The sequence below is a fragment of the Ammodytes marinus genome (genome assembly GCF_949987685.1).
Source record: "Ammodytes marinus genome assembly, chromosome: 2".
Classification (NCBI taxonomy): Eukaryota; Metazoa; Chordata; class Actinopteri; order Uranoscopiformes; family Ammodytidae; genus Ammodytes; species Ammodytes marinus.
In genome coordinates this window covers 10,084,260-10,095,886 of record NC_137231.1, presented here as the reverse complement: position 1 = coordinate 10,095,886, position 11,627 = coordinate 10,084,260, and the positions used below count along the sequence as shown (strand labels likewise).

The window sequence follows — 11,627 nt, the reverse complement described above, 5'->3', positions numbered from 1 at the left end:
AAAGTGTCTTTATGTTGAAGGTTTGATTGGCTGCAGTTACATTCAATAAAATAAGAACCCGAACCATTTATGGCCGAAAGCTCCCTCTTTCAATGTGACACAGCTGGTGCTATTAATGCCGCAGATTAATTTACATGAGTTGAGGAATATTCTATCATCTAAGCCAGATAAAACTCTTTTAATTACTGAGCAGAAAAAGGATATTTTAAAATATATGAACAACAAAACATTGACTCTTTTACCCAAAAGCAACAAAGTACTCATTGTTCTGGGTAGTTGGTTTTTCATTTGCTCTAACAACACACAAGTGCTGATTGAAAATCACTGGACAGTGGAAGTTAAACAGTGTCAGCCCACTCATGGGTCCTGAGCCCTGCGCTGGTTTTGTTTACCTCCCTTGACTGCTATTGAGATTTATGACAGTTTTTAAATTATCAATGTAATAAACTAAACCAATAATTAATCAAATAAAGTGTTGATTGTAGCTCGAGTAAACATATTAACTGTACCGTGCTAAAGCTTTGGATTACTCTGATACTGTATATACCCTGGATTCAACTCATCTACCACAATACATGAGGTGCAGTAAGAACATTGAAGTCTGAATGGCCACACACTCAAAGCATACACCTGTGGCTAATATTCCAGTAGAGAAACGGCATAGAAATACCCAGAGGGTCCATATGGTAAAATATATCATCTTTGTTCAAAATGTTTAATAACAAGCATGGCAACAAACATGGCATAAGAACAATGCATGTTTAGAAAAATATATCTGCGAATGTATTTTTCATAATACACTACACATTCACCTAACCTCTACTCGATATTAAACATTTACAATTTAAAAGTAATAGTTTCAATATAGAGTCACGGTAGAAAAAAACATGGTCAGTTTCCTCTTAAGTAATGTTTGCGTCAGGAATGGATCAACTTAAAGATGTAGGCTGACATTTAGGCAAAACAGGCAAACAACCTGAGGTGTGCTTATATTAATTGATATAACTGCTTGCAGTTCTAGATTTGTATTGTTTTATTTTTTTATACCAGTTTAACATGAAAACGAACCGCCCCTTTGGAGACAAATTGTCAATAGTTTTTCTTCCTTACATGATAAAAGAAATAGTAAAAAAAAAACTACATAGACAACCTACAACCACTCAGATTCTTACCTATAACATTGATGAAACCTTAGAACATTTCCTATCATTTGCCTAATTGTTGGTACTTATTTGAATGATTTTATTATATTAAATAATGTGCATAAAATAGGTTTATTATGTAAAGCAGATTTGTTTTAGGCTTCCCCAAAACGTCACCCTTCTAACAAGTGTCCAGTGGGGATGAGACAGGAGTCAAACCTCTCATTTTACTTCAGAACTCAAAAAGGATGCCAAAACAATAAGTAAAAGCTGATTAATTGAGTTTTAGTAAAAATGTAAAAAATGGGTTTTGGAAACAAAGTCATTTTCCACGTTTGAGTAAAAGACATTTGTCTCATAGAAGGGAGCGGTGGCTGTGTCTCCGTAGCTTAAACACTGCTGTAGGCGTCAGTGCAGACACCTTTTTGTATTGTGGCTTTTCTGAAAGTGTCTGTGGAGACTGTCCAGACTGAGCCGCAGAGAGGGAGCTGACGTCAAGCTCAGTATCCTGCTGGGTAGCCTCCTTTCCTGGGGTCAGACTCGGCACACAGACGATCTCCCTGCCGCACCACAGCTTGAACCACTGAGTCTGGAGTCCCAAGCAGCTGTGTGACGTGGTTCTTCTGCACCAGACCCTCCAGGACACTCTGCCATTGGTATTATCATCACACACACACAGACACCAAAATAAAGGCATGTTAGAGTTGTCAGGGGCAATAAGGTAAAAGACAATTAAAGGAACATATTTCTGTTATTGTAGCCATTAGCCCATATGCATTGGGCTAATAGTTTTCTAATTGTATTCCACAAGTCTGTGACAATCATCTTGCATGAATCTTAATTTTGGTTTAAAATGGGTAATATTTCAATTATTTTAGCCATTCAAGCAGCATAACTAATATGATACATATGTGCCCAGAAGACAAGTCCTAGCTCCACCGTAAAATAGACCTTTTGTTTTCCTCAGCATGTGCATAGAAACTGTAAAAGGGGGGTTGGGTTTGGTTTTAAAAGTTTTTTATTATCATTAATCATTTATACATGCGATCTCAGAGATTAAAGGCAAATAAGTAGCCTACCTACTGAATGTGTTGTTATGCCAAGTTTTACTTCCTAGCAAGTTGATTTTCATATTGACACACGTTGAAATGAATGGTTGCCTGTGGGCTACGATAAGGAATTCTGTAGTCAAATGAGTATGTAATGATTAATGCCTCTTCAATCCGCAACATGTGAAGCTGTTCAGCAATATATTTCATATATTCCAGCTGTTGTTTTGCCTCATAAGTCTCCGTGTGCGACTCACCTTTTCAAAGCCCTGCTCCACGACTGTCATATTTGGATTTAGCTGATTGTGAACCCGTGGCTCTGTTACGGCTTTCTTTAGATCATAATTGAAGAACAAGGAGTTCAGGATGACCTGTGTTAGACATACAAATAGGAAAGGTGTCATGTTTCAAATCGCTCACTGTGTGTCTGCAGGAACAACACATGGATGGAGATGCATGATGCATGCAATGAATCAGACTTACTAAGGCAGTGGCTGTGGTGATTTTTGTTCCCCCAGACGCGCCGACAACCATTTTTACTCTGTTTTCTTTGTCAAAGATGATAGTAGGACACATGGAAGAAAGTGGTCTCTTTCCTGTAAGAGATAAGCAGTATGTAGCTATGACTGCTGAATGGATACATGTTTATATTTTACCTGTAAGGGCCCTTGTGCAGCATTTTAAAAGCTAAAAAAACATCTGCATTCATTTGACACCTTTTTAAAATGACTGTAAACAAACCAATTATATCAGCACGGAGAGACCGTGTGTGGTTGAAAATGAACTTATTGGTTTAAAATGGAGGCAGAGGATGCTGTTTGTGAACTATATCAGTTCCTGACAATGGCAAATGCAGGAACAACTGAAAGGCTGCTGAAACCATAACCTCTGCATTACCTTTTGTAGAGAAACGTGGTAGTGATTTTGGAAACAATGGGTTTAATTTAGCAAAACCCTACTATCCATCAACAAAGACAGGGTCCCAAAGTCTTAAACTAGCAGCAATACAGGTTTGACAAGTCATCCAGCCCCACCTGGTTGAATGAAATTGTTTGGTGAAGGAGGGATTCCAAACCCGTTGGTCATGTGAGGGGAGCTGAAGTCATCCATTTCATCGTTGAAAATGATTCCAGTAGATCGAGACATAACTTTGGAACCAAAGCTGGGGGAAATAAAACGGCTCGTTAACAAGCGATTAACACAGAGTCACAGATAATAACCAGCAAAACAGGCAGGTTGAGGAAATGCTTATGTTTTATTCTGATGGAAAGACTTGTGACTTCTCTTACTATAAATTAATGGTGCTGGTGGCCGCCACAGCACTCCCGTCCTCGGCTATGACCGACAGGTGAGCCGTTCCGTGGTTGTCGGGGACAAAATAGTCCGGTTCGTAGTAGTTGTCTGGATGGGTGGTGTCATCTGTAATTTTACTCCTTATGCCATCAGCAAAGTAGTCTGAGGTCATGTTTTGAATGAGCTAAGGAGAGCAAAACAAGTCGGTCACAGAGCAGACGTTCCGTACAGTTTGTCCTGACAGAAAATCATAAATGGTAAACAACAGCAGCAGAGCACGATGTCATTATACAGAAAAATGACAGCGTGTTAGATGAACACGCTGCCCTTGAGTAGGCATCATTTTAAACCCAAAATGCCTCTATAGACCTGCAAAGAAGCAAGCTGATAGATATTATACATATCATGAAGGCTTACATCAGTAATATTGAGATAACGTGGGTCCCCGAGTCTGCTCCTCTTGGCATAAGCAAAACGAAAAGCCTCTACGATGCGATGGTACGTCAGAGTCTTTTTCTCTGCTGTAGAGACACTTGTGTCTGTGAAGTTGTACCCTGCAAAAAATAGCCACAGAAAAATGCATATCTGGAGTAAATGAACAATCACATTTCCTTGGCCTAATTAGTCTTCTCCATCACTGTGCTAAACGCCCAGTTCAACCAGCGGCAGCTCATTAAACAATAAAATCTCAATTCAAATAACATTAACCCTTCCAGGAGTATAAAACCAGGGCAGTCTTCCTCCAGATTCATAAAAACACATTAAATCATATCTTATTTGAAATTAACGATGCCACTTCTTATTTGATGCAGGACCAAACATTCACTGCCTGAACAGATTGTGTGCCGATGGTGAATTCAACTTGGCAAGCAGGACTGGGTCTCAGCTCTGTTTTCTGCTTCCAAAACAGGCAGGCGTAGAAAAAATTCCGGGGACGACCTGGGGAAAACCTGACATCCTTTTGTATGCATTGTTGCACAAGCACTTGGCCCAGTCACTCACCTTCCACTATGTTGAGTATGAGTGCCAGCACAGGGCCACTGGAGGGGGCGTCTGGGACATGCATAGTGTATTCCCCAACCTCCAGCCTCAAAGGGCTCTCATTCAGCACAGCCTGGTACTCCAATAAATCATCCAGGTTGATAATGCCGCCTGGAACAAGCACAGAAGTGTCGCAGTGAATTTAAAATGAGGAATTATAACTCAAATTAATGATTGCAATTAATTGGTCTGTACTGTGTGGTCTGGTTCGAAGCGTATTCACAATCGACTAATTCTAATATCACTAAAGAAAGGAGAAAATAACACAAGACCTGCCGCCTGGATGTCCTCGACAATGCTCTGTGCCATTGATCCGTTATAGAACACATCAGGACCCTCTTCTGCTATTCTCTGGTACGTTTCGGCCAGCCTTGGAAATCTAATAATGTCATTTTCCTTCAGAATGTTTCTTTGAGAGTCACAAAACACTTCACTGGAAGAGAAAGACAAGAAAGAAAAAGGATTACATCAGTTACACTGTAAAAGTGTTTTAAATGTAGAAAAAATGTAATCCACTACGGAACAATTAGAAAATCTATGGCGTTGGCGCCCCCAGTGGTTGTGTTTGTGTATGTGATACTGTTTCCAGTGTTGTGTCTAAGCTAAGCTAACCATTTCCTGATTGGAGCTCCATATGTATATAATTTATTGACATAAGAATGGTATCAATCTTCTCATCCAAGCCTCGGCTACAAAAAATTACATTTCACAAATCAGCAGACAATTCCTTTTTAAGTTGTCAGCACGGATTATTAGACGGATGATTGCACCATATACAAGTCCTCAACTTAGAAAGAAAGATCCCGTTGCTGCCTCTCAACTTAGTCTTTGATTCTTAATCCTCACCACATGTTGGGGTCTCTTTGAATGGAATCTCTGCTCTTGAAGATGGCATGAGCCAAAGCTTTTCCTATTGGAAAACCATCTCGAGCCAAGGCAATGCTGGGCTCAAACAGGTCTTTCCATGGCAGCCAGCCATGCCTCTTGTGTGCCATCTCGTAACCGCGGATCTCCCCGGGAATGGCTATGGACAATCCACCTGTCATGTAGAAACAGCAGTACAACTATATTCATTTTGACAAGCTTTTTCTTTCTCTCCACTGTTAGACCATACAGTCAGGTCTGCATTGATTGAATCTCTATCCACCCTGTGCCTGGGAAATACTCCAACAGCTCGTGGCTAGTACCTGTACGAGAGAGCTTAGTGTTGTTGCCAAACATGTCTTCAGAGGCGTTCATTGGTGCAGTCTCCCTCGCATCAATAGTTTCCACCCTCCCTGTCAAGCAGAAAATGAGGAAAGATAGATGATGGCATTTTGCTCGGATCTTGAGAAGTTGTAAATAATCAAACGCCCTCACCTGTGGAGGCATTATAGATGACGAAGAAGAGGCCTCCTCCGATGCCCATGCTGTGAGCGTTCAAAAGACCGACACATAGCAAAGCAGCGATGGAAGCATCCACGGCTGAACCGTTTTTCTTCAGAATGTCCCTTAAAACACAGGAATAAAAGTTGGCACATACAGGAACAGAGCACGCCACACCACTGTGTAAGATGCATTTGAAAAACCAAATGATCAGTATCTTCTACTTACCGCCCCACTTCTGAGCATGTTCCAGCATCAGCAGCCACAGCAGCCTTAGAGTAGAAGTAGTCCGTTGGGGCAGGTGTATTTTTCTTCCCCAAGCCCATAAACAGCCCCAGGAACAGGCTCACTGTGGCCACCAGAAGGACCACCAGACCAGCAATCAGGGACTTCCCAACCATTTTCCTGCCCGGGACAATCAATACACCTCACAGTTAGAGAGGTACTTTACATCAGGAACAAGGGTCTTGTCCTCTGCACATCAACTTTTACTTTCAGAGTGGTAGCCAAACCTTTTCATGAATAACAATACAATGTGTGTCAGCAGCAGTAATGACAAGGTGTTATTACTGCTGCTGTATAACCAGCTTCAGTCATTTGTGGTGGACGATGATGCCTGTCTTTGGTTTGTAGGTGTGACCGAGCAGCGGTTCCAGGATAATAAGCATGTGCTACATTTTTACTTGTTAAAGTGTGTAACTTTTTCATGTAAATTAATTTAGCTAACATTCAAGCCATCGCCAAACAAGTTGACACAAAGTTGATTTAGCATCCTATCAGCTCCCCAAAATGCTCTCTTTATTTCTCAGTATGGCAGCGTTTACAAACTGTTTTCTACCCCAGACACTGGTGCAGGAAATCAGAAAAATCCCTAGAAGCACCCACAAAATGTTTCAGTTGTTGATTGTACTGCGAAGAATACACCTGAATGTACAGAAAAATCTATAAAATCCATGTGTGCTCACCGAAGGTTTACCTCATGTAGATTTGCCGAAAGTGTTGTTGTAATTAGTTAGAATTCCTCATGGGGGCAACAGAAGTTACTCACTATAGCTTTAATGAAAGGTGCAGGAGAGAAATAGACACATAAATAGAGAGGTACATAGAGGAAGACTGTGGAGGGAGGGCAAAGGTCATCAAAGCTTTCCTCTGTAATTCCTGTATATTTGAGTAATAAAGTTATTATTATTATTATTATTATTATTATTATTATAGTAATGTGGTCTGACATTCTGAAAAAATAAACATTAATTAATTAACAGAAATCCAAATTTGTTATGGTTTCAATCCATCATTTTTCAAGGTCACATTTTCAAGCAATGGCTGAACTTTCCTTACTTTCAGAGTGTGTATGTTTTAAAGCCCTGTATAACATTGCATTTCACTCTGATATTATTCTTACATGCTTGTGTCAGTGTGAAGGAGAGAGTGAACTGTTTACAGATGCAGACAGCACCCGGCCCCTGACTCCGGGCTCTGCTTGATTGGCTGAGCCGGCAGCGTTGCCATGCTCAGTAGCCGTGTCACAGTCTATTTGGCTTATTCTGCAGGCATCCCCAGACCGATTGAGATGCCTGAGCCTTACACAGCTGCACTGGTCCGAGCTGCAGGATCAGTGACAGGGACTTCTCAACAGAAAATACCCTTCTTTGGTACCTTAGCTAATCCAGCATGCATTTGTTTTTCTGGGCCACACTGATAAAGCACTGTCAAAGCAGCCTGTAGGCTGCTCCTGCTATGATTGTGTATAAATCTAATCACTGCTATCCTGTTTTGGATCTCCCAGGTTCAGAGTCGCCCCAAGGAGGGGAGTTTATTTAATGGACAGAGCTGATTTACAGGGGAAGAGCAAGATTACATATTTGTTTGTTGCCGATCACAAAAGCTGTCTTTCACCCTGTAGCCCACTTTGCTGTCACTGTCACTGGAAGGGGGTTGTTTTATGAAATATCAGCTGGATCTTATTCATATTTAATCCCATAGCTAGAGGCTTATAGGTTTCATTTTGACTTTTCTTGGAGGGATACACTTTTGTCCACCAGGTTTCCGTCCAATTGCTTTCACACAATGAAGGGGAAGGCTTGTCTCTGCCTATATACTCAGCAGCAAATCAAATCACACACTGCTGTTGAACCTCAGTGACGGGTGAAACGCAGCCTGCAGAAATACTTACAGCAGAGATGACCACAATGAAAAAGCAAGTGATGTCATGTGTTTTTTTTAGAACTGGCTGCAGTCCTTTGATGATAGGTTTCTGCAGATAGACTGATGTGTGTGATGCAACTAAAAGTTGTAAACTCAGCCTATTTCTTGTGACAGACAATTGTGTTTTATTAGGTAGGCGAAGCTTCCCTGTGATGGTGAATCACTGCAGGCGATCAGGACTACACAGATATTTTCAATTAAAGCTCCCATATTATACACTTTTCGGTTCTATTATACACCATATTATATGGTCTTAGTTTTTCTTTAATTGTTTGCTGAAAAAAACTTTCAGATAATTTATTGTACTATGCTGATGTTCAGCTAATCTCACAATGGCCTATTTTTTAAAAAGAGCTGCAGCTCCCCTCGTAAATATACAATCTTTGAGCTCCCCCCGCCCCCTGTCCGGAAGCAAAGCCAGATACGCCTCGCCCTCTGTCTGTCAGGGCCATGGACCAATAAGAAATAGGGGTGTGGGCTGCACAGTGGAAGCTTCTGGCTTTCCAGTTTTTGAGGTCAGAAACGAGGAGAATTCTGACTGGAGTATATTGGAGGGGAGGGGTGGGGGTTTCAGAAAGGGGGAGAGTGAGAAAAGGAGATATTGTTATTTTTTAAAATATTTTGGCAGTCTCTAGGCACACCGTGGACCCATGGATATGTTAGAACACATTTAAAAAGTGCATTCAGCATAATATGTGACCTTTAAAATACTTTTATTTCTACCACCTACGCAGCATTCTTTCTGCCCAACTGTCTGATGAATGAGTGGTTTAAAAATGAACATGACAAGCAATCATTAATAACTGAATAACAAAAAAAATCCACCTCCACTGACAGATAAAATTGTTACCGGTGGCGCCCCTATCTGCCTAGCTACATGTTATGCATGCAACAAGCAAACCTACGATGTGACTGTTCCACACTAATGTCATAGTAGGATTACAAACCAACACAGACCAAAATTAACTACAATGCCACAGAGTTACACTGAAAACAAACGACTCACAGTGATACAGTGAGCTGTTGATATGTAGCCATTCAGTGAGCAAAACATGATATGAGCTCCATTAGTTTAGCTACCACGAACTGAGCTAAAAGATTAAAACTAGCCACTATATGGCCAAGTTTCAGTGGACACCCTTGCTATATGGCAAAGATTCAGGACACCATACTAATTATTGAATCAGATGTTTTAGCGAGACCCATTTCTAACAGGTACATAAGAGGAATAAATATTTTTTGCCACAAGTCAGTTTGTGAGATTTCTGCCAAAGTACATCCGCTCCAGTCAACTGTAAGTGCTATTACTGTGAAGCGGAAGTGCTTGGGGGCAAACACAGCTCAGCTACAAAGTTGCATCTCACTCACTTGCACTTCACACAAGATGACATTTGGAATAGAGGTTTATAAATCTGTAATGTACAAAAGACATTACAGACATAAACATATACACCACTAGAGAGATCCTTTATTTCAGCTGGGAATCTTGACCTCAGCAAATCTCAATTTGCTGGGGGAGATGTTGATGACCTTTCCTACCAGCAACTGTAGACTTAGGGTCCATGATCAAGACAACCTCTCCCTTGCCTGTACAGCTTATGTCAGGTCTGAAGACTGTAAAGGTAGAACTGGAGGTTTTACCAAAAATGGTCAGTAAGGAGATGACTATGACCCCAGCAATATCTGTCCTGAGGCTACAGTTTAGGATACGACACATGTGGGACAGATGCATCGAAATTTGTACAAATAGCAATGAGTTTGTGGTAATAGGATCAGCTTCACTGATATTAGACTTTGTGTAGCCTCAAGGTTTGGAGATGAAGATCCCTTTGATGTTGAGTGTTAGATCAGTGTTGAGCAGTTTTGCTGCCCAAGCTCAGGTCAAACCAGCGCAAAGCTTCAGATATCTGATGGATTGTTGCATCTTTGGAGCCACTCTTGACCGTGCAGTGAAGAGTGCCACTCCAACCTCATCCTTTGGAATCTCTATTCTTGTATGCATGCTCTGAGGCATCACAAATAGATGGACTTTATGTCAGCTGGTGGAAGATTCAGATTCAGGGTTGGTATAGAACTTTAGAAGAGTTATGCTTTGCAAGTGAGACAGCTTGTCCTCCCACTCCTTCCAAGCATGCAACTGCATCAGGCGCCAGTTTGCCAATGTAGCCAGTTTATTCTAACCTATAACTTCACAAGGAAGGCTTTGTCTAGCTCTGGGGCTTGGATGGCCGTTTTTGGTGTATGTAGTTGAGCAAATTTCTAAAAACAGAGAAGAGGATTGTGATAGTGGTAGATGCCATCTCCACCTGCCTGGTCTTTGCATCAAGCAGATTATGTTCTCTTGTACTTTGCTATAGGATACTGTATTTAAAACTGTATGGTTCCCAACCTGCCCTGGCTCCAGTGGAGTCATTAGGTAAGAACCAAGAGGTTTGAAGATGTTTGCCTCTGAATCTCAGAAAAGTAGGACAAGCTATCTATGAGGCTTTGGGGTTCCAGCTGCTTGGCCACTGAATGGAGAAGCAAGGTATGAACCGTCATCCAGACCAATATTCACATGTTTATGAGTTTGGCCTCTGTTCCCAAGCACCAATTTGCTAATATTTCTTGAGGATGCAGTGTCCCTGGGGAGGTTCTATACATTCTACTGATGTATAAAACCTCTTCTGAGGGGGTGTGATTGACTGGGCCTGATACTGCTTGCATAAGCTTATGGTTATACCATTAACAGCTTTTCCTGAGGTTTTCACAACATTAGTGTGTAAAGCAAGGAGGTGTTGATTATCACAAGTTTTGCAGCATATTTTCAGGTCACACACTATTTTCACGCATTTTCTAAGGTGCAGTAATGTAGGGAGCTGTGAGCTGTCCTTTGTGCAGCATGATGCAACCCTGGGTCCCTGGACCAAGACACTGATTAATATGACTGAATGACAACTGGGACATGGGATTTATTTAGTGAATGACAATGATTCAGTGCTGTGACATTATGCAAACACAGTTTGACAGCTCATGCAATTGCCAAGTAACAACATTACCATAAGACAAATTCATTTTTGAATGGGGCCAAAGGCAAAACATTTCAGTAGGCTACATGTGAAGGATGTATTTGTTAATACCATTCAAGACACTCCCACCCCAAACAAACTGATTTCCTAAATGTCATTGGGAGGACTTCCACATCATTTATCAGACTGTGCATTGGTCACATGGTTGCCTAAATATAAAAAAAAAAAAAAAAAAAAAAAAACAGTGACACCCTCTATTCTTTTATTCTCCCTTGTGGCTGCACACATTTGGAGCCTGGGAGGAGAGATGCGTAGCGTGCAGCAGAGAAGCTGGGATTGGTCGGACGCTCCACGTTGCACAAATCTAAACAGCAGCGTAAAGGATAGACTGACGAGGGATGAAGCTGTCTGAGCATCCTCATCTTCATCAGAGCAAGGCGCACTTAGCCCGCGGTGGGGAGGAAAACAACACAGCAATGTGTGACGACTGCACGAGAGAATGGTGATAAATTAGACTGTGGAGG

At 41.3% G+C, this 11,627-nt stretch overlaps 1 protein-coding gene across 1 annotated transcript; it reads right to left on the bottom strand.

Moving 5' to 3' along the window:
* Window positions 1-1,642: 1,642 nt before the first annotated feature.
* Window positions 1,643-6,297, bottom strand: ggt1a (gamma-glutamyltransferase 1a; the record flags this gene model as incomplete). The annotated part of the gene is made up of 12 exons (XM_080037677.1): window positions 6,119-6,297; window positions 5,885-6,015; window positions 5,713-5,802; window positions 5,372-5,564; window positions 4,798-4,958; window positions 4,487-4,636; window positions 3,902-4,038; window positions 3,481-3,668; window positions 3,226-3,353; window positions 2,675-2,787; window positions 2,449-2,562; window positions 1,643-1,789 (listed from the first exon to the last, which is right to left on the bottom strand). The coding sequence occupies exons 1-12, from the start codon at window positions 6,289-6,291 to the stop codon at window positions 1,643-1,645; spliced, it is 1,725 nt and encodes a 574-aa protein (XP_079893803.1). The 5' UTR covers window positions 6,292-6,297.
* Window positions 6,298-11,627: the final 5,330 nt, after the last annotated feature.